This window comes from Ursus maritimus, unplaced genomic scaffold (genome assembly GCF_017311325.1).
Source record: "Ursus maritimus isolate PB19 unplaced genomic scaffold, ASM1731132v1 scaffold_14, whole genome shotgun sequence".
Lineage (NCBI taxonomy): Eukaryota > Metazoa > Chordata > Mammalia > Carnivora > Ursidae > Ursus > Ursus maritimus.
In genome coordinates, this window is record NW_024423786.1 from 42,605,756 (window position 1) to 42,632,393 (window position 26,638).

At 48.5% G+C, this 26,638-nt stretch overlaps 1 protein-coding gene across 1 annotated transcript in view; it reads right to left on the minus strand.

The window, feature by feature from the left end:
• The window catches only part of LARS2 (leucyl-tRNA synthetase 2, mitochondrial), a 144,732-nt gene that overhangs the window by 73,255 nt on the left and 44,839 nt on the right, over nucleotides 1-26,638 (minus strand). The window contains exons 6-7 of the mRNA XM_008703901.2: nucleotides 17,183-17,272; nucleotides 6,809-6,952 (exon numbers count right to left, since the gene is read on the minus strand). Of these exons, the coding sequence (XP_008702123.1) occupies nucleotides 6,809-6,952; nucleotides 17,183-17,272 (234 nt within the window). The remainder of the gene's footprint in view (nucleotides 1-6,808; nucleotides 6,953-17,182; nucleotides 17,273-26,638) is intronic.

The following is a 26,638-nucleotide window of genomic DNA, read 5'->3' on the forward strand; positions in this document are numbered from 1 at the left end:
CCCCCCCCCCCCCCGCTGTGGCCACGAGCCACTCCAGGCAGCGGGAGGCTTGCCTGGGGACCGCTGGGGAGATGTCAGCCTCCAGGCACGTGCCTTCTTTTCGCCTCTCTTCCCCCACCCCCTAGGCCCTGCCCACTACCATCCAGAAGGATTTCCCAGGGGCTAGGGGGTGGCCCTCCCTGTAAGAAGGCCAACCATCACCCCAAGGAGTACGGAGGGGACAGCACAGAAGGTGGGGGGACTGCATTCACCGTACAGCTTAGGAAAGATCCAGGAGAGGCGGGGAATACAGAGAAGAGAAAGAAGTCAGAGAGATTATGTAAGAAGGAGCAGATTTAACAACTAATTAGTTTTGTGAGACAGGGTGTCAAAAGCAGATCCTGGGGACGAGCACAGAGTCTGCGCTTTCCAAAAGGAGAGACAGCCGGGGCATGGGGGAGAATTCCAGTAGGAAGCTTGTGCTCAGGGTACCCCCGAGTGCTGCTCTCGGAGCTCCGGGGTCCGGCGCCTGCATGCACTCAGCCACTCCTACCACTCAGGAGCTGAGAACGTATTTTTTGTAAGCGAGGAGGCATAAGGCCACAAGAGGGGCACGGTGGCGATGGTGTCATAATAGCTTTAAAGCCACTGGGCTTTGAAGAGCAAAGCCTCACGGTAGATAAACCCGAGCATTGCATTAAATGCGCCCCTGGCCAGTGTGCTCGCTGCTTTTTATCCCAACGGCCTTGCAGGGAAGCGGACAGCTCATCAAATGCGTCTCACTGGTTCCTCTTGGTTCCCAGCAACGCTGCTTCCTCAGCCCACCTCTCACGTGGGCCCACGCCCACCCCGTGAAGGCCCAGGCTACACACACAGGAGCAGCCCCCTGTGCTAAGGGTCTTTCTTGGGGGCAGGGAGCAGGGGAGGGCCCGGTTGTCAAACCTCACTGACCAGTCCCTTCGCAAAGCCTCCTGAGCAGCACAGGGATGACTGGGTTGGTGTCAGGGAGAAACATTTCCCAGCATCATCAGCGAGCCAGCCTCTGTTCGGGGGCTGCCGGAGGCTGCGAGGGTAGGAGCAGAAAGCCGGGCACCAGGCCCGATTTCCAGAAGACAGCCAAACGCTTTCACAAGCAGCTCAAGGCCTCAGGACTGGAACCAGGGTGCCCGAGGGTCCCCATTCCAGAGGGCAGGGGAGCCTTAGGCACCCAGGGGCATGTGCTGGAGACTGGGGCTTTGCACCCTGCCTCCTCGGGGGCTGTCTTTCTGCTCCAGCCTCTAGAGCTCCTATCGTAAAGCCCATTCCCCTTCCCTCACCTCCTCTCCTCTCCCACCTCGTGTTTTCACTCTTTGCAGGCTCCAACACGACCAGTGTGTTCTGGGAAAGGTACCTCCACTTCACCCGCAAGCTCCCAGGTGAAACTGGGGGGAGAGGAGAGGCACAAGGGGGAAGGGAAATGGGGGCTCTTCCCTCCCATCTTCCCTGATTTCATAAGGGCTCATCGTTGCCTGGCTGCTTCTTGCCAGCAGAAATTCTACGTGGAAATACTTGTGAGACATGAAGTTTCCGGCACGTCTGGAAGGCAATGAAACGTTCCCTGACAGACATTCTGCGCTTTGCAGCCTTCCTGGAGCACAGGGCAGACCTGGGGCTCCTTCTCACCGCCCCCCTGCATTCGCCTGCATCGTCACAGTGATCCCACTGGGCTATGCCCCCCCAGTCTGAGATTGTCCCCCGCACCAGCCTCCACGTTCCCTGCTAGCACCTGGCCCAGGTCTGGCCGGGTGCTCGGTAACATCTGGGGAAAGAATGAATGAATTCACACTCCCTGAGAAGTGGTACAGACTGCTGGTTACGAGCTCAAGCACCCGGATAGCCCAGGGCTATTACTTATTACCAGTGGGAGCCTCGGTTTCCTTGTCAGTAAAATGGAGCTAACAGGCACGCCGTAGGGTTAAGTAAGATGGTGTCTGTAAAAGCCAGAGCACTGATCAGCTCAGGGGAAAGCAGGCAGGAAATGGGAGGGGGAGACGGACTTTCTGGATATTCTAGCAGCTACGGGGTAATTCCTGAAACCTTGGACAACATACCCACCAATCTGGTGTGGCGGCTGACTCGGCACCATCAGGGCATGATTATGCCCATCTCAACGCCGGAGAGGGGCCTACGTACAGTGCCCCGGGGTCTGAGGGCCTGCGGGAGGCAGCTGCAGAAATCGAAACCACAGATCTATTAGAAAAGTTCACATGGGAAGCCGGCTCTCTATTTGTGTCGCCTTCCCACTGTCGCCCCGCTGGCAGGAACTGAGGCGTTCGCTCCACCAGGCCCTGAATGTCTTTTGCTTTCCGTGCAGAGGTTTGCACTCCCCGCTCCTCCCCCTGCTCTCCCCTCGCCATGCTGCCCACAAGATACCTCCCACACTAATTCATGGGCTTCAGATACTCCTACTGCAAGTTTTCTCCACATTTCACACAGCGAACAGTCCTGGCGAGACTGGGTGGGGATAAGGGGAGCAAAATCTAATAACATCACAGAACAGCCTAAATGAAGCATTTTTGCATTTCAGGGCTCCCTGTAATTTTCACGTTGGGCATCGTCTTTCTTCATCCGGAAGGTAAGTGACGGAAAGGAGGGCCCCTCCACAGCCACGCTCCCCTGCAGACCACCAGCTGTAGATCACAGAGGCAGCCCCCAGTGCAGCCAAACCAGAAGCAGACCCAAGGCTCTAAAGATGACTGTGGGAGGCACAGCTCACCTGGCCATCCTAGCACCCACTGTCCCCCCTCTTCCCTCAAACAGCTTAACAGCTTGACTGCAGAAGCTAAAAAGCCCATGCCTGCTTTCCTAGTCTCCCTCGAAGCTGGGGAGTAGCCACATGATACAACTGGGGCCAAGAAAATACAGTGGAATTTTGCTGGGGGTTTGTGGGAAAGTTCTTGCTTTATGGGAAAAAGAAACAGTTGCTCGCACTGCCCCTTCTGCTTCTTCCTGTCTTGAATGGAAATGTGATGTCTGGAGCTGCAGCAGCCCTCCTGCAACCATGAGGTGATAGGCAGGAAGGAAGGGCTGAGATAACCACCGAGATGCCAACTCAGAGTCTGATCCTGGTTCAATCCCAGCAACTTGGGCCTTCTTATGTGGGAAAAGTCAACTCCCCCTTGTTTAAGCCACCATTAACTCGGGTGTTCAGCGACTTGCAGCCAAAAACATCGCTAACTGATTCTTCTCCCTGGAGCAGGACCTCCTCCCTGATTCAACATTATTTCTATCATACCAGGTTTTAAGGTGGATGCCTTATCTCGTTTGATCTTTGAAGTTTCAAACCCATTTATCCAAGCACCTATTATTTGCACATCTCTACTCAACAGTCTCAGGGCCACTGCATACTCCAAAGGGTCAAGACTATGTCTTCCAGGACTCCCTACGGCAGTCAGTAGCTTAATCATCCACTTAGTGTCCAAATCAGGGTCCTTCTTAATAACGTCACCTCCTACACACTCTCATCCAATAGATTCCCGAGTGTGACAAATGTCACCATCTGAGTATTTTCCTAACCTGCCAATCTCTCCCCACTACTCCCACCTAGTCTAAGCTCTGCAATGCCTGGACTACTCTAAGAGCCTCTCAAATGCTCTCGCTGTATCCACACTTGCTCTTTCCACAGACAATTTATAAAAACACAAATCTGACCGCGTCATTCCCTTTCTTGGAGTCCTTCCATGCTTTCCCATGGCCCCCATGATAAAGTCCAAATTCCTTAAGACCTAAAAGGCCTTGCCTGATCAGGTCCCTCACTCCGCCCTGCACCCCCCCCCCCCTCCAGCTGGACCAGCCCTACTCAATCTCTCCTCTTGACTCTGTTTCATTTATACAGTCATTCTCAAAATCATCACGTACATTTCTATTTTGGGGCCACCACACATGATATTCCCGATAGGAAGGAGCCCTCCTCCAACTTTATGGCCTTATTTGACCCTTACTCATCCCTCTGCAGCCCAAACAGTGATTTTCTATTTCAGATATTGTACTTTTCTGTTCTAGATTTCCAGTTCTTTTTTTTTTTTTTAAATAGTTACCATTTCTCTTCTGAGATTCACCATCTGTTCACTCATCATGACCATCTTTTCCTTTAAGTCCCAGACCATTCATATAGCAGATGTCTCTGGCTTTATCTCCTAATTCTAACATCTGGGTCATCTCAGGATCTATTTCTACTGGGCTGCCCCCCTCCCTTTTTTTCTCAGGATTACAGGCCACAATTTCCTGATTTCTCGCAAGTCTAGTGCTTTCTTATTATATGTGGGGCGTGCAAATAAAAACCTGCCATGTAGAGAGTTGGATTATGTTGTCTCCCTTTAAAGGTGCTGCGTTTTGTTCTGAAAGTTTCTTTCGAAAGCATCTATTCTTTTTTTTTATTAAGTGGAGTCTATTCTGATTTTGTCTTTGGTCCTAGGGTGACATCCATACTTCTAACATATGGCCTTTTGGGGGTCTCAACTGCATACTTCTGGCTGGGCCATAACTGCCAAGATCCCTGAGCACGGTGCAGTCCTCTGGTGCCTGATCTCCTCTCAGTCTCTTTCCGATCTTCTGTCCAGCCTTCTGGAGTCTTGCTTTTGTGCGTGGGCAGCCCTCAGCTGAGGACCTGCAGCGAACGTAGATTTCTGCTTGCCCCTACCACTCCCACACCACTCCCTCTCCTCTTGATTTTCAGGACAAACCAAGTGCTGACCTCCAAAGACAGCTTTTTCAATAAATCTGCACAGGAGTTCAGCAAGAACCAGGTGAATCACCATGGTAACAATTTCTGCTGAACAGCTGAAAATTCACAGCTGACAATTTAAAGAATAATGTCCCTCCATTAGGTTATAACATTTCCAACTGGAGGCAGAGGTCAAAAAAGAAAGAGCTAATGAGATAGCCTTTCCTACAATGCCTATTAGAGTCATCTGGAGGTGACCTGGTTTCCCTCCCCATAATGCAGTGGACCCCAACTGTCAGCAGATAGGGGCTCCCACTGCCTGGGATGTTACAGAAACGATGTCTGCAGCTTTGTTTTTCTTAATCTCTCGATATTACCGTGTGCTTCAAAGGAGCAAGGCACTGTGTTAACAAGTTCTAATGGGTAGTTTTCCAACTCCATATGCTCTTCTCTGCTACATTCTGAAGAAATTATCATGGGAAAACTGCCTCATTGAAGACCTGTCTTTTGAGTGAGATAACTGGAGGTCATACATCCATATGGTGCTGGGATTGCGAGCTGGTATAGTGCGGTTCTAATTCAGCCAAGTTTTGTAGTGATCAGCGATTATATAACTTTGTGCTTTCTTGGCATATAAGAAGTACAGTGTTGGACTGGACCCAAAGTGCATTTCAGCCCACTACCGTCTCTCTGACAGAGCACCCCAGGGGCTACTACAGCTGGGTATAACACTATCCTTACGGTGACTAGCATGGGGAAAGAACTACCATGGCATGTAGTCACTAGCTTTTCAAGATGTCTTTACCTTTTCAGATCCTGTTTATGTCCAGTCGTAAACAAAAAACTATGGAGATCATCAAATTGCCATGGGAAGTGTCCCTGATTGGCTCCAGTCATTTCTCTCTCGAGTTTCAGGGAGTGATCTCTCAATTCCATATCCTGAATCTTGGTAAGCTCGAAGGGTATTTTGCAGAGTGGTTCTGGCATAGCCAGAATGGGTTCTTCTGCTCAGGCTATTGGTGATTTAGTAAGCAAGCCCCCTCTTTCAATGGCTGGCTTTGCCTTCAATCCCCGAACACAGAAAGAACCAGAAGGCACCCTAAAAACCACCTGGTGCCACCCTCTCCTTTTACTGATGAGAAAACTGAGCCTCCTGACTCCTGCCGGTTTACAATATTTTTTTTTTTTTAAAGATTTTATTTATTTATTTGACAGAGATAGAGACAGCCAGCGAGAGAGGGAACACAAGCAGGGGGAGTGGGAGAGGAAGAAGCAGGCTCACAGCAGAGGAGCCTGATGTGGGGCTCGAACCCATAACGCCGGGATCATGCCCTGAGCCGAAGGCAGACGCTTAACCGCTGTGCCACCCAGGCGCCCCCGGTTTACAATATTAATCAGGGACACAACAAGAGTTAAAATCAAAGATTTGGCTCCTGGTTTAGTTCCTTTTCACTCTGGTCTTCCTTCATGGAGACCAACCATCTCGCCACTCCTTGTATCTTATTTTTTAGAAGATTTCATTTGAGATAGAGAGAGAGAAAGAGAGAAAGAGCATGAGCCCAGGGTGGGGGGCAGAGGGAGAAGCAGACTCCCGCTGAGCAGGGAGCCCAACGTGGGGCTCGATCCCAGGACCCTGGGATCATGACCTGAGCTGAAGACAGACGCTTAACGACTGAGCCACCCAGGTGCCCTGCTTCACTCCTTTTAGATGGTCTTCTCTGGACCCTCTGCAATGTCCTACTATCCTTCTGGAGTTTCTACTAATACTATACAGATAAAGATACTTTTTTCCTTTCTAGCTTTATTGCTGATATGATCGCAAATGAAGTTGAACATTTTTGGGCCTCTATGGCAGCACAATGATTGAGTGTGTTGAAAGGTCAGCAAACAATGGCCGACAACGACCCCAGGTGCCATTCTCGACTTACCTCTGAAACTCCCAAACCCATCTCCCTCGCAATGAGCGACCCTGAGGCTCCTGTGCTTCCAGTCTACACACCTACGGCTCCAAGAGCCCTTCCTAGAGTTCATTCCCAACAGTGAGGCTCTCCAATTCCCAGAAGACCTTGGCGTAGCCTCCCAATACAGACAGCATTGCTGGTGGGGGGACACCGGGCAGATACTCACCTTTGCAAAAGCAGTTGTCTTAATAAACCACTGTCGGAGGTACTTCCGTTCCACCTTTGCTCCAGAACGCCACGAACAGCCCTGTTCATCCACCTGTTCGTTGGCAAGCACTGTTTGATCCACTGGGTCCCAGTTCACCAAGGCCTGTTATCATTCACAGAACAAAATGATGCAGTGTGGTGAGCACATGGGTCAGCTCAAGGGGCCTGGCCCGTAAGCAGGTCTGCAAGGGCAGTATCTCTGCTCTGAGACTTGAGGGCGTCTCCCTGGGAGGACTGCTGGGCAAGGAAACCACGAGCGCATTGTAAAAAAGAACAGAGCGCACGAACTACCTCTGTGCTTTCCTCTTAGAGCAGGCTTGGGAGGGAGCCTGTGAGCGTGTCGCTAATCAGGTCTGGTTTCTTCTTGTGTGACAGGATGAACCTGCAGGACTGGGGATTTTAGTAAACAGAGGGGGGAAAAAGGTACCTGGACCTTAGCAGAACCGGGTTATCTTAGGGGAAACAAATATATTTATCTGAATATAAACAGGTAACATTTACTGAGTGATTACCATGCATCAGATGCTGTGCTAGGGGCCAAACTAAGGTTGGCTCTTGTAAGCCTTCGCAACCACATTAAGAAGTAAGAATATTCTTCTCCTTCCCCTCCCCCTCTCCCTCCCCGTCCTCCTCCTCTTCTTCTTCTCCTCCTCTTCCTCCTCCTTCTTTTTCCTATTATTATTATTGCTATTATTATTACCTGTAGCAAGAATTACTACCAAACTTCACTCATTGGGCCAGAGACCCTTGTGGTGCTAGCAAAAGACTTGTGTCTCGTGAGGCACACTACCTACACCCGTGAGTTCACCGGCCAGCAGGTGAAGGTAAGAATATCCCTACCCCAATATTACCAAGGAAGAAGTTGAGGAATAAAGAGATTAGATAACTTGTCTAAGGTCACACAGTCAGTAAGTGAGAGAAAGGGCAGGAACTCGGGTCTCTCGAAACTATAAAAATTTCCGCAACTTTTAAAAACTCCCGTTTTTGCTTTGTTTTTAAAGAGTTATTTATTTATTTGAGAGAGAGGGTGCGTGTGAGTGTGCGTGGGGAGGTGGGGAGGCAGAGGATTCTGCAGAGGCAGAATCCCGAGCAGACTCCCCGTGGAGCGTGGAGCCTGACGCGGGGCTCGATCCCACCACCCCAAGACCATGACCTGAGCCAAAACCAAGAGTTGGACACTTAACCGACTGAGCTACCCAGGCGCCCCTAAAAACTTCTGTTTAAATTAAGGTAGAACATACAGAGAGCAATGTGGATCAATCCAATGGTACAACTTAACGAATTTTTATCATTGCTCACTATCAAGATACAGAACATTCCCGGCATCCCAGAAGATTCTGTTCTGCCTTCTCCCAAATAAGTATCTGCCCCTGAAAGGTAACAATATTCTGAGATCTATCTATCCCCATAGATGGGTCCAACTGACTGAACCTGCAGTCTTAACCATTATGAAGCCTCTCTCCAGAATTCTAATTCATTTCTGTCGTCATTTAAAAGAAATACCTCTTCTGTCGATGTTCGTTCCTTTATGACGTTTAGCTAAAACTTAGGACAAAGAAGGCAATGAATACAAGTGAATACAGTGAATCCAAAGAACGAGATGTGTCCAGGCATTGAAATATCTTGACTTGATACACGTTATTTTTTTTTAAATGTTTTAAATAAGGGATGCCTGGGTGGCTTGGTCGGTTGAGTGGCCGAATCTTGATTTCAGCTCAGGTCCTGATCTCATGGTCATGGGATGGAGCCCCAGGTCAGGCTCTGTGCTCAGCAGGGAGTCTGCTTGAGGATTCTCTCTCTCCCTCTCCCTCTGCCCTCCCCCCCACTCATGCACATGCGCCCTCTCTCTCTTTCTCAAATAAATAATCTTAAAAGAAATTTTTTAAATAAATAAACTTTTACTAAGCAATTCTAAGAAGAAATTATGCTAAGCATTGTCCATTTGCCCCTCAAATCCTCTTTCCACCCTGGTCTGCACCGCAGGAAGCTGACCTCTGCGCCTGCACTCCCCTGGACACTCGCCCTACACCTACACTCAAGCAGTCAGAGGCACTCTGGCATCTTCCCAACTGGGGTGCGTCTGGCGGTTGGTCCCAAAGGCAACGCAGCCTCTGTCACACAGGCCTCTGCTACTGCTCTCCCAGTTCCAATAACGCCCCCTTCAGCCTGGGCTGGCAAAGATCTCCCTCTGCGGCCAGCGCCAGGTGCTTGACCACTCCTTGTGGGTTGTCCTAAACCCTGCACAAAATCAGTCCTTTCATCACATTTTCTTCAATAACCGCTTTCAGGTGTGCTCTTTACTTCCTGCCGAGACAGGACTGATCTAGAGATACATCTAAAAATTAGGAGTGGAGGACAGACTAACCCATCTATGGGCTGTGCTTTTACAACTAAAACATAGTGCATTCACCGCAAAATGGAAGACTGCGAAGCACAGAGGCAGAGGGGGAAAGGTATGCACCGAATGAGCTTTTCCCTCTCCCTCCACCGTCCTCGAAAACCTCGAATCCATAAATAGAGACAAAATATAAGACAAAAATATTTCAGATCTAAAAACTCGAGGTCTATAAACTAAGCATGGTTTACTTATCTATTATCATTGCCTGTATTAGGGGTTATGACACAGTCATAAAGCTCAGTGAGCCAGGTTCACAAGGGTGATGGTGGGTGTCCCATCATTTCTGCCCCCCCCTTCCCTTCTTGGCCTGTAGGTTCTCAGGGGTGTGGGCGACTATGGGCTCCGCTGGGGATTCTCAGGGTTTTTCCATCTTGAATTCTCATTTATCAATTCTCCTCTCTGTTACAGGGGGGCTTCAAATAAAAGGTAAGGGGCACCTGGGTGGCTCAGCTGGTTGAGCATTAAGTTTGGTTTCAGCTCAGGTCATGATCTCAGGATGGGGAATCCACACTCAGTGGGGAGTCTGCTTGAGAATTCTCTCTCTCCCTCTTCCCCTGCCCCTCCTCCACTCACATTTTTCTTCTCTCTCCCTCAAATAAATAAATTAATCTTTAAAAAAATAAAAGATAAAATGAAAGGACCAAGTATTATTTAGGAACATGACAGGTCTTTCAAGAGCCCCCATCCCCCCCAAAAACGATGCACGACTAAAACTGTATAAAACAGAGAAGAAAGCAAGAAAGCCTACCTCTGAGGATATGGGAGAAGCAAACAGCACTGCAGATTGCAAAAACAAATAGGACTTTATTTTCTTATCAACATTTTCCACACAGCCCGGCATCTCTCAGGCTCTAGGTCACAAAATACAACGAGGGAGATGTGTTCCGAAGAGGTTTATACATTATAATAAGACTCTCGCATTGAATGAAAAGACCAATAAAAGCAAAACACAACACCAATTTTGCCCCCGTGAAAGTCCTGAGGGGAGAGGAACAGCACCATAGGAAACAGCATCTCAAATCAAAGACGTATCAGCTGGGAGAACCCACTGGCGTTTTTTCCCAGGACCACGATCCGGCCCATCCTCAGACTGGCAGGGTTCAAGTGCAGTCTCTCCACAGCTTGCTAACCCAGGGGGTGAGCCAAACGCAGGGCCACCAGGGTCCTGGGCGTATAACATGTGCAGCCTCGTAAAGCCCCCAGGACCTGCTTCCCAAATCCCTTTTCTCAGGTCTCCATTCCTACAAAAGTCTCTATCATACAGCTTCCCTTGAAACCAGGGTCTTCTCTCATCCAGCATTCCTGGATTTTCACGTCTTGAACACTGACTCTGATGGACACCTAGATTTCTACTCAAGCACAGTCTTGCTACATTTAATATCGTTTCGGGACAAGGTCCCTGACTACAGTCCTTTCCTTTCCTGGTTGACCTCTGTTTGCTATCACCCACTAAAGCCACCTCTGTGCTCCCTCAGCATTAACTAGCCTTATTTGTAAAACACAGCCTGTACCCGTATTTCGAAATCAACCTTAAATCAATAAATGATTAAATCAACCCATGATATCATGAAAACCCCTGCAAACACACTGAACTCTGGGAGATTTTGCCCACTGCTTCCCTCACTTAAGTTACCTGGGAACATCACAGAAGGAGCCATTCCAAGTAAGAGCAATTTCTCCAGTTGACCACGGAAGAGTTAAATACCAGGATTCATATTTTTGTTTGTTTGAGTGATTTGTGGGAAGCTTTCAGAAAGCCCCTTAGAAATGCACCCCGTGACACAATCAAACCTCAATGAGCCAGGTTCACAAGAGTGATGGTGGGTGTCCCATCATTTCTGCCCCCCCCTTCCCTTCTTGGCCTGTAGGTTCTCAGGGGTGTGGGCGACTACGGGCTCCGTTGGGGATTCTCAGGGTGTTTTCATCTCGAATTCTCATTTATCGATTCTCCCCTCTGTGACACAGCAGCTGTGTGGCGTCTACTGCCCCAGGGAGCCTCCTGTTCCAATCCTCCTGCTTCATCTCATCCTCCCCCTCCACTTGGATCCTCCTTCCCCTTCCTTCCCTGGGCCTCGCCCTTTACCTAGGACGCCAGTCCCTTCTCAATCACACCTCCCGCTAGCATGCTTTCGTCTCCTGGCCAATACCTCACTCCTCAGGCCTTTGGCTACTCTCCATCGTCTTCCTTGCTGCTTTCTCCTCGGGCTCTGCTTTCCCACTACCAAAAACCTTTCCTGAGTACGATGTGAGGCAGCTGTGGGTTCCAGAAGGATGCTTTAGGATATTGATTTTTTCAAGGTCCATTAGCTTTTTTTCCTGACAAAACCACACCTTATTAAGGAACACCACATAGATCTTATTAAAAAATCAAACTCTCAATATCCATCTTGCTCCATTCCATTCAGAATGGGCCTGGGTTTGGACTGAGTGGAGAGAGGAGGGTTTCCAAGGCGACCGGTTATTTACTGCCACTACCTTCTAACGCCACCAGGGGGCAGAGCGGGAGAGGCTGCCCGCCTGCGCACAACGTGTGGTCCTGTAGGCTCCCCAGAACGCAAGGTCTCGCTGCAAACCTAGCTCGCTCAGGTGAGTGCATTAGCTCCGTGCCCCGCTGCCTCTGAAATCATGCAGGAGCCCAAGGACAAAAATCACAGATCAGCTGGCATCCACAACTCCCTACAACGTTCAAGCATCACAGCACCCGCTCTACTAACTGTCTCTACCACATCATTTTTTTTTTTAAACCAGAGAGGTGAAATTAAGGTTCTGCCAAGTGGAGGTCTTCACATTCATAGTTTTGGCTGAAAATATTTTTGTTTCGCGAGAGCAAGAAGAGATTCCGTTTGCAAAGGAAATGAGCCTTTTGATGGATGGCACTCATTAAGGACAAAAGACTTCAACACTCCAGCTATGTTTGGTAATGCTCTGCTAAAATGCTCTCGCCAAATAGAAGTTCATTTAGACTGCTTATACCAGAGCTGAATTTAAGGGTTAAGGCTATCTCCGATTTCAAAAAAAGTTATGACAATGCTGTTAGAGGCAAGGCATTAATAGGCGGGTTATTTTTGGCTTAGTATGTTTCACAGGGAATGCTACCGTGCAGTCTTTCTAGAGTCAATTAACTTTCTGGTGTTAATTTCAAAAGTTTGTATTTTGAAATAAGCCCTTTGAACGGAATACCAACTGACACCAATTCGTTTTATGTTTTAAAGCCAATTTGGAAATAGCTAGCCAATAAAAGGAGACCTACATGGAATATAATACCTTGGATTAGGGCTAAGGTTGATCTTCAGACAACATACCGAATGTGCATTTTTTGCACTCTATTTATGATTTTTCCTTAAGATCGTGGCTAGGTGGACTCAAAAAAATTAATACACCAAAAACCTTTCAGGCAACAACTAACAACAAAAACACAACCTTTCTTAATGAAATCCAGAAAATAAGCTACCTTATTCTTCCCTAATACCTGGCCGTGGATGGGCTGCCTTAGAATTAGCCAGGAAGCTTTAGGAACTTTTTCCTATTTTTCCAATTTAAACGAACCATGATTCCAGGTAATTCTACAGGCATGCTCAGGCAGGCATTTACCGAGCACCAACTGTGTGCTAGACATCCCGTGTTCTTCCCAAGCACCGGCTTGGTTAATCTTCAGGGAATCCGGGAGAAGAGGCTTATGGCAGGCAGAACAATCACAAAGATGTGATGTCCATGCCCTGATCCCCGAAACTGGTGAATATGTTACCTACACGGCGAAAGGGTCTTGGACGATATGATCGAATGAAGGATCTCGAGATGGAGAGATTAGCCTGGATTAACCAGGCAGGCCCAAAGTCATGGCAAGGACTCTTCTAAGAGAAAGGGGGAGGGAGGCAGAAGAGTCAATCAGAAAGAGATGGGAGGACGGAAGCCCAGAGCAGAGAGCTTGCAAGATGCTATGCTCTGGCTTTGAAGACTGGGGATGGGGAGGCAAGTGGGGTCAAAAGTCAAGGAATGCAGGCAGCTTCCAGAAGCTGGAAAAGGCAAGCAACCAGATTCTCCTCTAGAGTCTCCAGAAGGAAGGCGGCCCTGCCGACATCTTGATTTTTATCCCAGTGAGACCCATTTCATGGACTTCTGACCTCCAGAACTGTAAGACAATCCATTTGTGTTTTAAGACGACCCCATTTGCGGTAATCTGTTACAGCAGCAACAATAGGAAATTAATACAAGTTGTTTAAGAGAGAAGCTGTCAGTGGGGAAACTGGACTAGATTCCCCAGGGGCATGCGTCGCGACAGGGGTGAGGGTGTAGGGGGAACGAGGAGAAGAGAGACATCTGGAGCCAGCAGGACGGCCGTGTCCATGCAATAAGTCCCTCTCCCAGAACTCCTTCCATCTTTCAAAAAGTTATTTAGCTCCTAAGATGCTGCCTGTGATTGGCTTTGGAACGAACCCAACAGTGACGAGGTTCAGTTTCCTATTTGGGTTTGACGTGCTGTAAAACGGAGGTACCATGAATACACCCCGAGCGCAGAGACAGAGACCAAGTGTCCAATGTATAGGAATATTATGATAAATATTCAATATCTTCAAAAACTCAACTGAAATAGAAAATAAATAGTGACAAAGAATAAAATCCTAGGAAGGAATATTACACAGCACACGTAAGGGCTCCATGCAAGAAATGTTGACCCTATTAAGTCAATGTACCCCATCATTTCAACATCCCATGCATGTAAAATAAACAGTAACCACACCCCTGAGGCGAGGGAACATTGGCTAATCCAATACAACTGTTTACACTCTTCCAACAACTGTTTACTCTGGTTTACCCGCAGGGCACCCTCTGCTTTGCTGGGGCTTTCTCTGGCTTACTCGGATCTGAGTCATCCTTGCTGTCACCTGGGAAGCATAATGTAGCTCATGCTATCTCCTCCCCCCTCTGCCTTGGACCCATGGGTGATGCCAGTGTGCAGGCCCCTTTGGGATGTAATGGCTGGAGCAAGGGAGGCTCTTCTGGAAATGTGCCTGTCAGGCTGCCAGGTCAGCACGGAATCTGGAGTGGAGGTGGGACTCTAGGATGCTTTCCTACTGATTCTCCTTCTACCCTTTTACTTCTGACTATTGAGTAATGCTCTTAAGAAAAATTATCCACATCTCAGAAACAGACCAAAGGGACTAGGAGGTGTCCTTTCCATGTAGGCTGGGGCCGTCTAACGGGCCCACATCCCCCAGGATGATCTGATTTTCGAGAGGTGGGTGCCTCTGTTTGACTTCCTGTTTACTATGGTTTGAGTTATTTCACAATCCTGCCCGGGTGCGACGGGAGAGGGTAACTTGTAGAAAACTTATTCCAATGCAAAGGGTTTCTGTCTGAGAGTAATGCCAACGGGCTCCCACGCAGTGCCAACGCAAATGATGTGTCTGACAGCAAAGACAGCTCCCAAAGTTAGGTTTACTGCCTTGTAGGCCATGAAGTGGCTTGGATTCTATTAGCGGATTCACTTCAGTATTCCTTTGACTCGATAAATCTCTGTTCCTTGAAATCTCGATTTGAACCATTCTTAACATACGACTGGTTTCCTCACTAATTAATGAGTTGGATAACATCTCTGATGCCTGTTCATTTTGTATTTGTGTGGAAACCAGGTGTGTAACTTGGGGAAACCATGCTTTCACAATACAAAAAGATCTGCCGTGGGCAAGAACTTGGGACAGGTATTCTCGTCTCTCACCATTCCCCACCTGAGGGGGCTCCGGGCCCAGAAACAGCTACGGCGTTTTAAGAAATTAAACTGACCCAGGAGAGTCTACAGGGGTGGAACAGCAGTCATGATCCAGTTCCACAAACTTCTCCATCAATTCACCCCAAAGGCTAATGGGGACTCAAGTCTTCCTCCGAAAAAATAAAATCAGCTCAACAACAATGTATTTTAAATCATCGACATTTTAATATTCTTGATTTAAAGACGGGAGCAGGGGGTAAGGGTTATTTACGTTGGACAGTGGTTCTCAAAGTGTGACCTCTGGGGGTCCCGGAGGCCCTTTCAAGACCCTGGGGTCTGCAGGTGAAAACTCTTCATTATAATAATAAGACCCTGTTTGCCTTTTTCCTTGTGTTCACATCTGCACTGAGGGTGCATAAGTGATGGTGGGTGAGACGGTCGGCCCTCAGCATGAAGCCAGGCGGTGGCACCGGACTCCACGAGGGGTCCCTGGATCCTTTACCACCGTGCACTCCCAGTAGAAAGGGGGAAAAAAAGTCAGTTTCACCACTAACGTGCTTGACGAAGCAGTAAAATGTATCCGTGCTCTTAAATCTTAACTCTTGAGCACACATCCTCGTCGTATTTTCTGTGATGAAATGGGATGTAGGCCTAAGTGCTCCCACACAGCACAGTGGGACAGTTGTCTCGAGAACAAGCACGCACGCGACTGTTGGAGGGGCAAGCAGGATCAGCCAGTTTTTTTTTTCGTGTAACTATGTTTTTATGTGAAAGAGGGACTGATGATAAACTATGGTGATTGAGACTTAGGAATCTGGCAAACACGTTCGCAAAAATAAACAAAGTGAGCCCATTGCTCCAAGGGAAACGACGGATGGTTTCGGTTGCCAATGATAAAATTTGAACTTTGAAGGGAAAAAAAAATCAGAATTGTAGAGAACTTGCATCCGCCCACCATGAACTTCACAGCTTCCCACCACTTAAAAACTCTTCTGAGGGTATTCTGAGATGAAATATGGCAACATTTGGAAGATCTGCGTAACTCACTAGACCCGGGTTTTCCAAGGGACCGGTGCACGATGTTACAAGATGATGCACGGGGAAAAAAAAAAAAAAAAAATCCATTCAAAGTGCAAGACAGGCCAATGCATTTTAATGTAGCAGAGTATAGACGTTCATTGACGTTTCAGATTTCACACTGCAGCTAACTCTGAAGAAACCACCACTTGCTGAGTTTTGGTGTCGTATCAAAAAAAGAACTTCATAAATAGTCCGGAATGGTTATCAAAATATGCCCCCACTATGAGCAGCTTCTGTCCGTTGGCTCTTCTGGTATTTACCATTGTAACTTTAGTAAAATCACACTTTGATTTCGGCGTATTACCTTCAGACAGTTTTACTGAAGCTCTGCCATGAAATATGAGATATTCAGCATGATCACGCAGCCTTCCTTCCAGCCCCGACCCCTCTTCTAGTGTCTGCGGTCTTTATTACCTTGAGCTTTAATAACTCCCTTTCTAACTACTAAAAGACGAAACGAAACAGACGTACAGCTCTAGTTCTTCACCACGCCTCCTTGTTATGAAAGATAAAGGGATCACCTCCCGCTTGCTTCTACTTTTCTTCCCCAATTTCACCTCCTGATTTTGGTCACCCATACGATTTTCATGTTGTCAAGGTTGACGACATTTTGGTTTTATTCTGAAATTCAAACTGAGCCTTCTGCATTTGTCTCCATACTGATTCTAAACTTTTTTTTAAAGATTTTGTTTATTTGTGAGACAGAGAGAATGAGCAGGGGGAGGGGAGGGATACAGGGAGAAGCAGACTCCCCACGGAGCAGAGAGCCCCACGTGGGGCTCGATTCCAGGACCCCGAGATCATGACCTGAACCAAAGGCAGACGCTTAACCGACTGAGCCACCCAGGCGCCCCTATGAGAGCTGTTCCTTAAATAGCACCCCAGATCTTCCCCAGGCCACACAAGAGAGCTGCAACCACCCACGTAGCAGATGAGAAACCATAATTCCTAGAGTGAAGTTACCCAGGCTGAGTGAGGTAGCTGAGCTGGGACTGGAGAAACTTCCTCTCTTCCTATGCTCCCTCCTTGACGTCAGGATAGGCACTAGACACCTAGTGGTGGAATTCAAGACAGACAGAAGCCCCAGGCCTGGCTCTAATAAAACTGAGATTTACAAAAATTTTACAGTGCAGCTAACTTTAACTTACCTCCTTTTGATAGGCCAGCCCAGCTTCGTAGAGCTTAATAAAGAGGTACTGAGTCCATTTGTAGTAATCTGGTAAACAGGTAGTTATTTCCTGCCAGAGAAGGGGAAAAAAAAATCACTCATAGGCCATTGTAAACATTCCCCCTCACCCCACCACGAACGTACGCACTGGCCTTGCGATTCACTTTTAAAAAGCAATCATACCGCAAAAATATTTACCAACCTATATATCTTCTGCCAACTCGTAAAGTGAGGGAAGAAGCAATTCGTTCTGGAAAGAAAGCTATTACTGAAATGCCACCCCTACCTTTCCCGGGGTCAGTTTAATGATAAGAAACTCATCGTCTCCTGCACACCTCTCCCTGGGGCCATGCAAGTAACAGGTGAATGACACTGTATGAAATTGGGCATTACCATTTTTGTCTGCATGTATTTTGGGGATCCTGACGCTAATTCCCGAACGTAATTCATTCTGAAAGCAACCACAAAATTCAAGAGGAATAGTTGCCTGCTTCAGTCGGGCGCTCATTTGAAAACAAATCTTGTGTTTCTACGTATGACTGGGCCCTGGAAGCTTTTTTAGACTTATTTATATTCCATTTATTCCATTAGGTGAATCAGGCTGTTGCCTGGTCAGGAAGACCCATTAAAACCATTATTAAAAATTAAACTTACTGAGAAATCACCTGGCTTGTATTTCCATGCCTAAATCTAAGGTTCCAAGAATTTGTCCTGAAAACACATTTACTATAGAATCTTTAAAAACAAGTTACTGATCAACCAATCTCTAAGTTGATAAAGCCAAGTAAGCATAAAACCTCTACGCTGTCACACTGTTTCTTTTCGAGTGGTCCTTAACTTCAAATAAACAGCTAACATAGAAATGAACGTAGGGCAGAGACCATTCTAAATGGTTCCATCTGGAACGGACTATTGATATAAGGTGTACTTCTATCAAAAGTGCAAACAACTCAGTCATTCTTCAGATGAATGAATGAAGACACAGTTGAAAACCCAGGAGGGGAGGGCAGGCAAGTGGGCCAGGAACTGGGCAAGGTGTCACACTGGGGCCCCAATGGGCTATTTTTCTTACGTAAGATTCTTGGGTCCTTTTATGTGCTATTTTGTAAAAACAGCAGCGTAAACCCTGAGAAAACAAGGAATTCAACTCTGATCACTGGCTTCCCTCCTCCTGTTGCAAGGCAGGTAGTGAATAACCCGCCAGTCTAACAGCTTGGCTGGTCCCCGGCGGGCCGGCCCTGCGCAATGCCAGAGCTGGGGCCCCAGGTCTGCAGGAATGTCACACACCCAGCACTCTGCCAACTCAAGAATGGGCCCAGCACACAATGGGCGGGCTTATTCCCCCAAACCTCCAAATTCACCTTCTGAGATTTCCTTATCTTTTCTCTACCAGCTCCCTGCCCACCCCCAGCCCTTGCAGGCACAGCACAGAACTCATTTTCCCCAGTCTTCCAAACAGGCCACTTAAGAACTCTCATTTTCTAACAAAACCCAGGGCGGGAAGCTATGCTCTGTATGTTTGTTTTGCTTGGGTTGAGGCACCCCCAAATCTAAATGGATATAAGAATGCTTGCAGGTTGTTATATGTTAATTAATTGAATTTAAAAAATAAGTAAAAAAAAAAAAAAAAAGAATGTTTGCGTGTTGAATCAAATTGGTATCCCCACATAGGTTTCACAAATGAAATTCAAATCACGTCAGTCCCCAAGATGAACTGGGGCAGTGGGGGGTGGTGGGGTGAGGGGGACTGGGTAAAAATATTCCCAGACCTTGTTATGGTAAATGTCTTTTAAAATTCTCATCCATTAGAAGTTAAAGGAAATACGTGAAGCAAATGTGACCAAAATCATGACAACATTACATGGAGGGGAGGGGAGTTCTCTTTTCTCTATTTTTCTATATATTTAAGTTTTCCTAAGGGGATATCAAAATACTTCCAATGCGGGATGCCTGGGTGGCACAGCGGTTAAGCGTTTGCCTTCGACTCAGGGCGTGATCCTGGTGTTATGGGATCGAGCCCCACATCAGGCTCCTCCACTATGAGCCTGCTTCTTCCTCTCCCACTCCCCCTGCTTGTGTTCCCTCTCTCGCTGGCTATCTATCTCTGTCAAATAAATAAATAAAATCTTTAAAAAAAAAAAATACTTCCAATGCATACATATATGTACATACGTGTACATGTTTTAGCCCTTGAATCTGCCTCCGTATTGAGAAAAAAATTAAACAGCAATAGAACAGCATTATTATCTCCACCTTGGTTTATGGTTTTGAAAACCACTTTAACCTAAAATAGAAAAAAAGATGATAGGGGCGCCTGGGTGGCTCAGTCGTTAAGCGTCTGCCTTCAGCTCAGGGCGTGATCCCGGCGTTCCGGGATCGAGCCCCACATCAGGCTCCTCCGCTAGGAGCCTGCTTCTTCCTCTCCCACTCCCCCTGCTTGTGTTCCCTCTCTCGCTGGCTGTCTCTATCTCTGTCAAATAAATAATAAAATCTTTAAAAAAAAAGGAAAAGAAAAAGAAAAAAAGATGATAGATCCAGTCAGGAAAAAAAGAAAAAGGAAAAGGTTGTCATCCAACCAGGCATTAGCCTACTTTCAGTCAGCCGCATAATGCAGAGTGCCTTCTCCTCGGAAGCGGAAGCGAGGGGAAGGGAGGTGAGCGGAGGGAAGGGGAGGTGAGGGACGGGGGACTATGGGCCCCCTTCTCGCACCCTGGCCTCAAACTTGGCTCTGACCTGTTTTATTTATATTAGGTTTCTGCACATATTGTTTGAAGAAAAAGTAATGTCAGCTGCTAAAAGAGTACAGCTGGAAAACCACGGCTCCAAGGACCATAATCCCCTCCAGACAGTTTGATTTCAGTGTATGTTCCCTCACCTGCCCCCAGGGCTGCAAGCACCGGAGGCCCGCCCAGAGGAGGTGGGCCATGCCCTGAAGACGGGACCTGCCGTCCTGCCTGCCTGCTCCCATGCCCAGCCGGTACCCTCAGTACCGTGCACTCCACCCGTGAAGTGATGTCACTGCAGACACTCGCCAGGCTCCCCAGGGGCCAGTCCCAGAAGAACCACGACCGTGGTCCGAGATAGACCCTCCTCGGAAATGCACTCCCCGAAAAAGTTATAGAACCCTTCTGGAACCTCTCTGGATTTGCTAACTTTGAAAAACTCCCCAAAACCAAAATAGCTATTTCTGATCTTCTAATGCCTCATCTCGGTACAAATCATCCAAGACATCTTTCTGGAATTAAACTGCTGAGAAGCTTTAACTTTTGTCAAGTGACTAGAAATTCCATGTCAGGGGAACTATTTACTCAAAACCCAGCCCTGTGGACAAAGGTCTTGGGCAAGGGGGGGAGGGCTCACAAAGATGTTAATGGCCCTTCTTCCTTTCTTTCCCTAAGAAAAGGATTCTCAAGGCAGAACGGCCTCTCTCGGGAGACATCTCTGTCACTACTGTAGTGGAAGTGCTACCCTACAGTGCACAAGACAGATCCTAGAACAAAAAATTATCCAGCCCCAAATGTCACTAGTAGCAAGGGGAGAAACCCTGCTGGAAGGGTTTTGATCTTTTTTTTTTTTTTTTTTTTAAGATTTATTTATTTATTTATTTGACAGCCAGAGAGACAGCCAGAGAGAGAGGGAACACAAGCAGGGGGAGTGGGAGAGAAGCAGGCTTCCCGCTGAGCAAGGAGCCTGATGCGGGGCTTGATCCCAGGACCCTGGGATCACGACCTGAGCCGAAGGCAGACGCTTAACAACTGAGCCAGCCACCCAGGTGCCCCTTGATCTTTTTATTTTTTTTTTAAGGATTTTTATTTATTCGTCAGAGAGAGAGATCGAGAGAGAGAGCACAAGCAGAGGGAGAGTCAGGCAGAGAGAGAAGCAGGCTCCCCGCGGAGCAGGGAGCCCGATGCGGGACTCAATCTCAGGACCCTGGGATCATGACTTGAGCCGAAAGCAGATACTTAACCAACCAAGCCACCCGGTTTTGATCTTTTTAGTTTTTGAGTCTGTGACCACAGGCAGATAAAGGGAGAGTGAACAGAACAACTCCCTGGCGGGCATTCCATAAAAAGCCACATAGGCAGAAACACAAGTTAACTTAGAATTCCTGCTCCAGCTGGTGTGATGGCATCTCTCCCAAGGACGTCTTGCAGCCTTACACAGAAATGCTATGGGACACAAACTCCTTGCCCTTCTACCAACTCCAAGACCACCCGGAGGAGAGGCCTGTCAAGTCCGGGGGCGGAGGCAGCTGTAATTCCGGAACTCTGTTCTGCATGCGAAGTGCTACTGGGAAGTGAGCGATCGATTTTACTACCTAAATTTTCAATCGTGTCATATGCCTGCAAGTCATTGCCTGACTTGGCGAATCTCACGTAATGCCATCACGTAGTGACTTTCCGGTCTTGAAGTCGGAGAGGCACACGGTTTTCCTTGATGCCACATCAGGCTACTCCCCTCCCGGGAGAGAGTTGTTGAAAAATGAGAGTTTAAATAGTGTCTGTTAGAATCTGTCCCCCCCCCCACCCAGGTCCAGCCCTGACGGTGACCCCAAGGGGGAGCCCTGGGTCCGTGGCTCCGTTGGCCATGGCTGTCCACGAGCTGTGGGGTAGCGCCAACCTGGTAAGACCTCTCCACGCGAGCCCCAGAGAAGTCAGGCGAAGGATGTGCACTGTCTTCCAAATCCCTCTTCATTCCCCTGCCTTCCAAATAAGCCAACGCCCACGTCGCTATAGATTTGTTTTTAAAACAAAACCAAGCAATTCGAAGTGATAGCTCCAAAAGCAACGCAATTCAGCCGCACGCCACACAGGTTTGTATAAAGGTGGCGACCGTTATATCCCCCTGAACTCCTGAACGCACAGCCTGGCTGTCAAGAGGCTAGATTTATGAATCTGGGATCTCAACGAGCACCATTCCTCTGCGCTGCAATTCTGCATTCTACAACGCCGGGTTTTCAGCATTCAAAATATTTTGCACATTCACAGCCAAACACGGAGCCCAACGCGGAAGGTGAGCTCCCTCAGAACACAAGTGGGGCTCAACACGTCATCCTTTGAAGCCCGCCGTCCATACCTCACTGACCACACAAGTGAATACCCGAGCCGGGCTTGCCAGGGGTTCCCGCAGCACACCGAGCCGGCCGTGACCGAGCCTAAGAAGGTTGAGGCAACTTTGCTGTCTCTGATATGAAACAGCACTTGGTCTGTGAAGGAAGAATCGGGGTGGTCAGTCACCTTCTGGGTACCTCACTGAGGCCTGTGCAGGTTCACAGCCCTCACTCCGTGAAGACTCTGGAGAGAGCATGATCTATGGGAAAGACATTCTACTGTGGGGCCAACTGACTTGGGTTCAAGTCCTAACGCCATCGTTACTTTGTGGCCCTATCCAAGTGTCTCCATCTAGAAAACTGGGGTAACGAAGCCCATCTGAGCGGGTGTTCTAAGGACACACTCGGTAATGGAACCAGAGCACGCGCTGGCCACCCAGGAGGGGTCGCCGGGCTGTTTCCCTTGGCTTGGTCCACGGTGTATCACGGAGCAGTGAGGCCGGCTTCCTTGTCACACACTCAGACGCGGGGGCCACCGGGACAAGGAGAAAGGGAGGACAAAGGACCTAACTCATGGTCACTTAGCATTACTATCCCTTCCCAAATACTGACCTTCTCACTACAAAGAGATGGTGTTCACGAGGGAAAGGCCAAACATGATCCAGATGGAGACCGCCACACAAGGCTGTTCCGTCCGTCACCGCTGGTGCAAGCCCCCTGCCCCGACACACACACACACACACACACACACACACCCAGGTGGGGAGAGCCAGGCAAGTCAGAGCCTCTCTGCTCTGGCAGGATTTGGTTGGGTCTTTGTTCCTCGGTTCCCTGGCATCTCTGACAGAGACGGGTCCCAGATCACAGAACAGCGAACACCACTCAAAGCCATCATGCATTTAATTTGCCTTACAGCCTCACCACGTTCAGGTTCACTCTCAAGATTAAACACAATAAAACAAAAACCCGAGGCCACGTGTTTATTAAGTCAGCCCTTCAGCAGCCCGGTACACTGGGACATAAACACGGTAAGAAAGAGGAGCAATCGCCCCACGCGTCCGTTTCCAGTGGAAAGACATCTGCCACCTCTCCCCAATCCCTGTGAGCCTCCTGCCTTCAAAACAATGAGGCCTGGAAACAGAGGAGAGAGGTGTCCGCGTCCCTTTTTAAAAAACTGAGCTTCTGTACCGTGCATTTTTGTCAACTGTTCCTTAACTGCATCGGATCCAAAGGAAATGTATGGTAATGACCTTGTCTTTTATTCCATTTCAGGTTCTCCAATCCTAGAGGGAAGGGGCTCTGAAAACACAGCATAGCTCAAAGGACAGAGAAGCTAACCTCAGGACTCATATTGTGCAGCTGAAGACAAAAAAAAGAAAGAAAAAAAAAAAAAACCCAGGCTGCATCAGATGTTCCTCACTGGGGCTGGTTCAGGGTTCCAGTCCACAGCTCCGTGCACCTGCTGCTTTGGAAGGAGGAAGAGGGAGAAAATCTGCCGGAACGGGACATGAACGGCCACCCCCACACTAAGTCCTCTCAACTTAGCACTGGCTCTCAAACTTGGTGGCACCTTGGAACGGAGCTGCGGAAGTTCCTGGTGCCTGGGTCTCACCCCACCCCCAGAAATGTCACGAGCAGCCAGGGTTGAGAACCACTGCCAAGAGCTTCCCCCCAAATACATCTCCCTCCCAAATACTGCATCAGCGCAGGATCCGGTCCTGCCCTTGTGTCTTCACAGAGCTCAGTCGGGCTTTGACAGGAGCGAGAGCACAACTGAGTCGATATGCGATTTTTTTTTAAGATTTTATTAATTTATCTGACAGAGAGAGAGAGAGGCACCCACTGAGAGAGGGAACACAAGCAGGGGGAGTGAGAGAGGAAGAAGCAGGCTCCTAGCAGAGAAGCCTGATGTGGGGCTTGATCCCAGGACCCTGGAATCATGCCCTGAGCCGAAGGCAGATGCTTAACGACTGAGCCACCCAGGCGCCCCCGATATGCGATTTCTAACCAGGTCCCCGGCGCCCTGTGCTGAGAGGGCTTTCTCCACCAGGCTGCCTGGATTCCCGTCCTGCCCAGCACAGACTCGCTCCCTTCTCACAGTGAGTCCTCGCCCTCGCTGTCTTCCCAAGACAAACACACTCAGGAAATAATAACAAATAACCACTTGAAAACCCACCTCTCTAACAACACACACAGCAACCTGATTGGGTAACTCCCTAAGCTTGTGGGTCGGCTGCTTAAAACAATCCAGACTTTCTGACAGCTCGTTTCTCTGCCCAGAGGAGAAATGCTTTTTGGAGGGGAGGCTGCGGAAAACCCACGAGGGTGGCCTGGCCCTCCCCTGAGGCTTCAGGGGAAGAGGATGAGGAGGAAGATGTCAAAATCCTCAGACGGATGCCCCTAAAGAGGACCTTGGGCAGGAGGGGGGCAGAGAGAGTGGAGGCAGGTGGAGCAGCACAGCCCTGGCCGGGGGTCTCCCTTAGCAGGTGATGGGACACGTCTGTACACGGCTCTGTGCTCCCACACTGCTCTTCCCTCCTCCTCTCATCCCACTCCCCACGGCAGCTCTGTGGAGGCAGGTACTGTGCACGCTGCTTTACACACGAGGAACCTGCACTTGGCCGGGGTTGGGGGAGGGGGCGGCGCCCAAGGCTGCCCAGCTCAACGGGGTGGGGGGGCGGGGAGGGCGGGGCAGAAGGGACCCTGGAATCCAGGTCTCTCGACTCGGAGGGACACCAGGGAGTGAAATGGCACCTTGAGAAGTACACCCTGGCCTGCCTGGCTGCGCCTGGACTGACTCAAACACGCGCTCCCAGGAGGTCTGGGTAAATCAAGCAGAAGGAAGGAGCCGGAGCAGCCTCCAGAAAGAAATACTGGGGTGAATATGCTTTTAGCAAAAACAACAGCAGCAGCCATAATGGTAACGAGCATTTCCCAGGCACTGACCAAGTGCTGGACTCGGTTTTGGCTGTTTAGAAGCATCTCGTTTAGTTCTTATTATGATCCCGGGAGTCAGCTACTCTAGTTATCAAATATGGGCTTGAACTCCCTGTTTAAAACTGCATCCCCCCATCCTCCTGCCTGCCCTTACCCTGTTCAGCCTTTTTTTCTTTCCATAGCACTCATGACCTTCTAATGTACTTTGCTATTTACTTATTTATTATGTGTTTTGTCTACCTCTGTCTCCCCCCCCACCCGCCTCCCCATTCCTAGCGCACTGGTTTCAAGGTTCCTCCGTGAAAGAAAGGGTTTTGTCTTTGTGCCTCCCACTGGTAAATTCCGAGTGCCTAGAACACGACCTGGTACAATGGATGTTTAGTAAGTGGCTGCTGAATGAACAGATGATCATTTTACAGATCAGAGAACTGAGCCTCGGAGAAACTTGTTGAAGGTCGCGTGGTTAGGAGGAGGCACAATTAGGATCCAAACGTGGGTCCGAGTGACTCGGGATCTGCACCTCTGCAAGTGATTTCCTCCTCTCCAAGTCACCTCGACTTTTATAAGACGTGCATGCCGGGTGTTTCCAAGACGGAGAGCTGCGTGAACCAAACACACACCACGTACACTTACACTTGAGTGATGAAGGTTTGCACAGGTGTCTTTCTGTTTGAGTATAATGTGCACTAAAGCTAGAACGAATGAAATGGCTCAAATACTATACACTTTACTTATGTCAACACAGTATAATGTTTAATGACATATTTGATACAAAACTGACTATATTTTATGGTTTCAATTATATAATGAAAAAATAAAAAGAGTATCAGGAAAAAAAAAAGGCAACAGGTACATACACACTGGGTTGCCTCAAGATGACATTGAGCATGGGTGATTTTCCTAAAATTATAAACGGTTTTTCCAACCTTCCCTGATTTCATAGTGACCGCCTATTACTTGGAATCAGCCTACAGTGTGACGGCTCTTGACGACACTGCCGCCTTGGCGACAGCCTTACGAGGGACCCTGTGCCGGGGCACCCAGCTGAGCCAGGCCTGGATTCCTACCGCACAGAAACCGTGAAGTAACAAAGGCTGCCTCTGTGAAGTTTGGGGACAGTTTATCATGCAGCAAGAGATAACCACTACATTTATAAAAAGGGGTCACTAATGGGACCGAATCCTGGGATGGGTGCAAGGACTGATGAGAAAATGTAGGTAATACACTTGGCAAACGTTCAGCATGAAGACGAGGAGGTGGAGCCCCAAGGGTACCCCAGACTCCCCCACAGCGTGGCAGACAACTGGTCTACTGCCCAGGCCACGGGGGAATGACGCCCAATGCTCCACGCTCCCACTGACTCAGTCCGGAATGCCATGTACATGTCCCTCCTCTTAGGACCTAAGACAGACTTTTTCCCCTATGATTTAAGTCCCCAAGTTTTGTTCA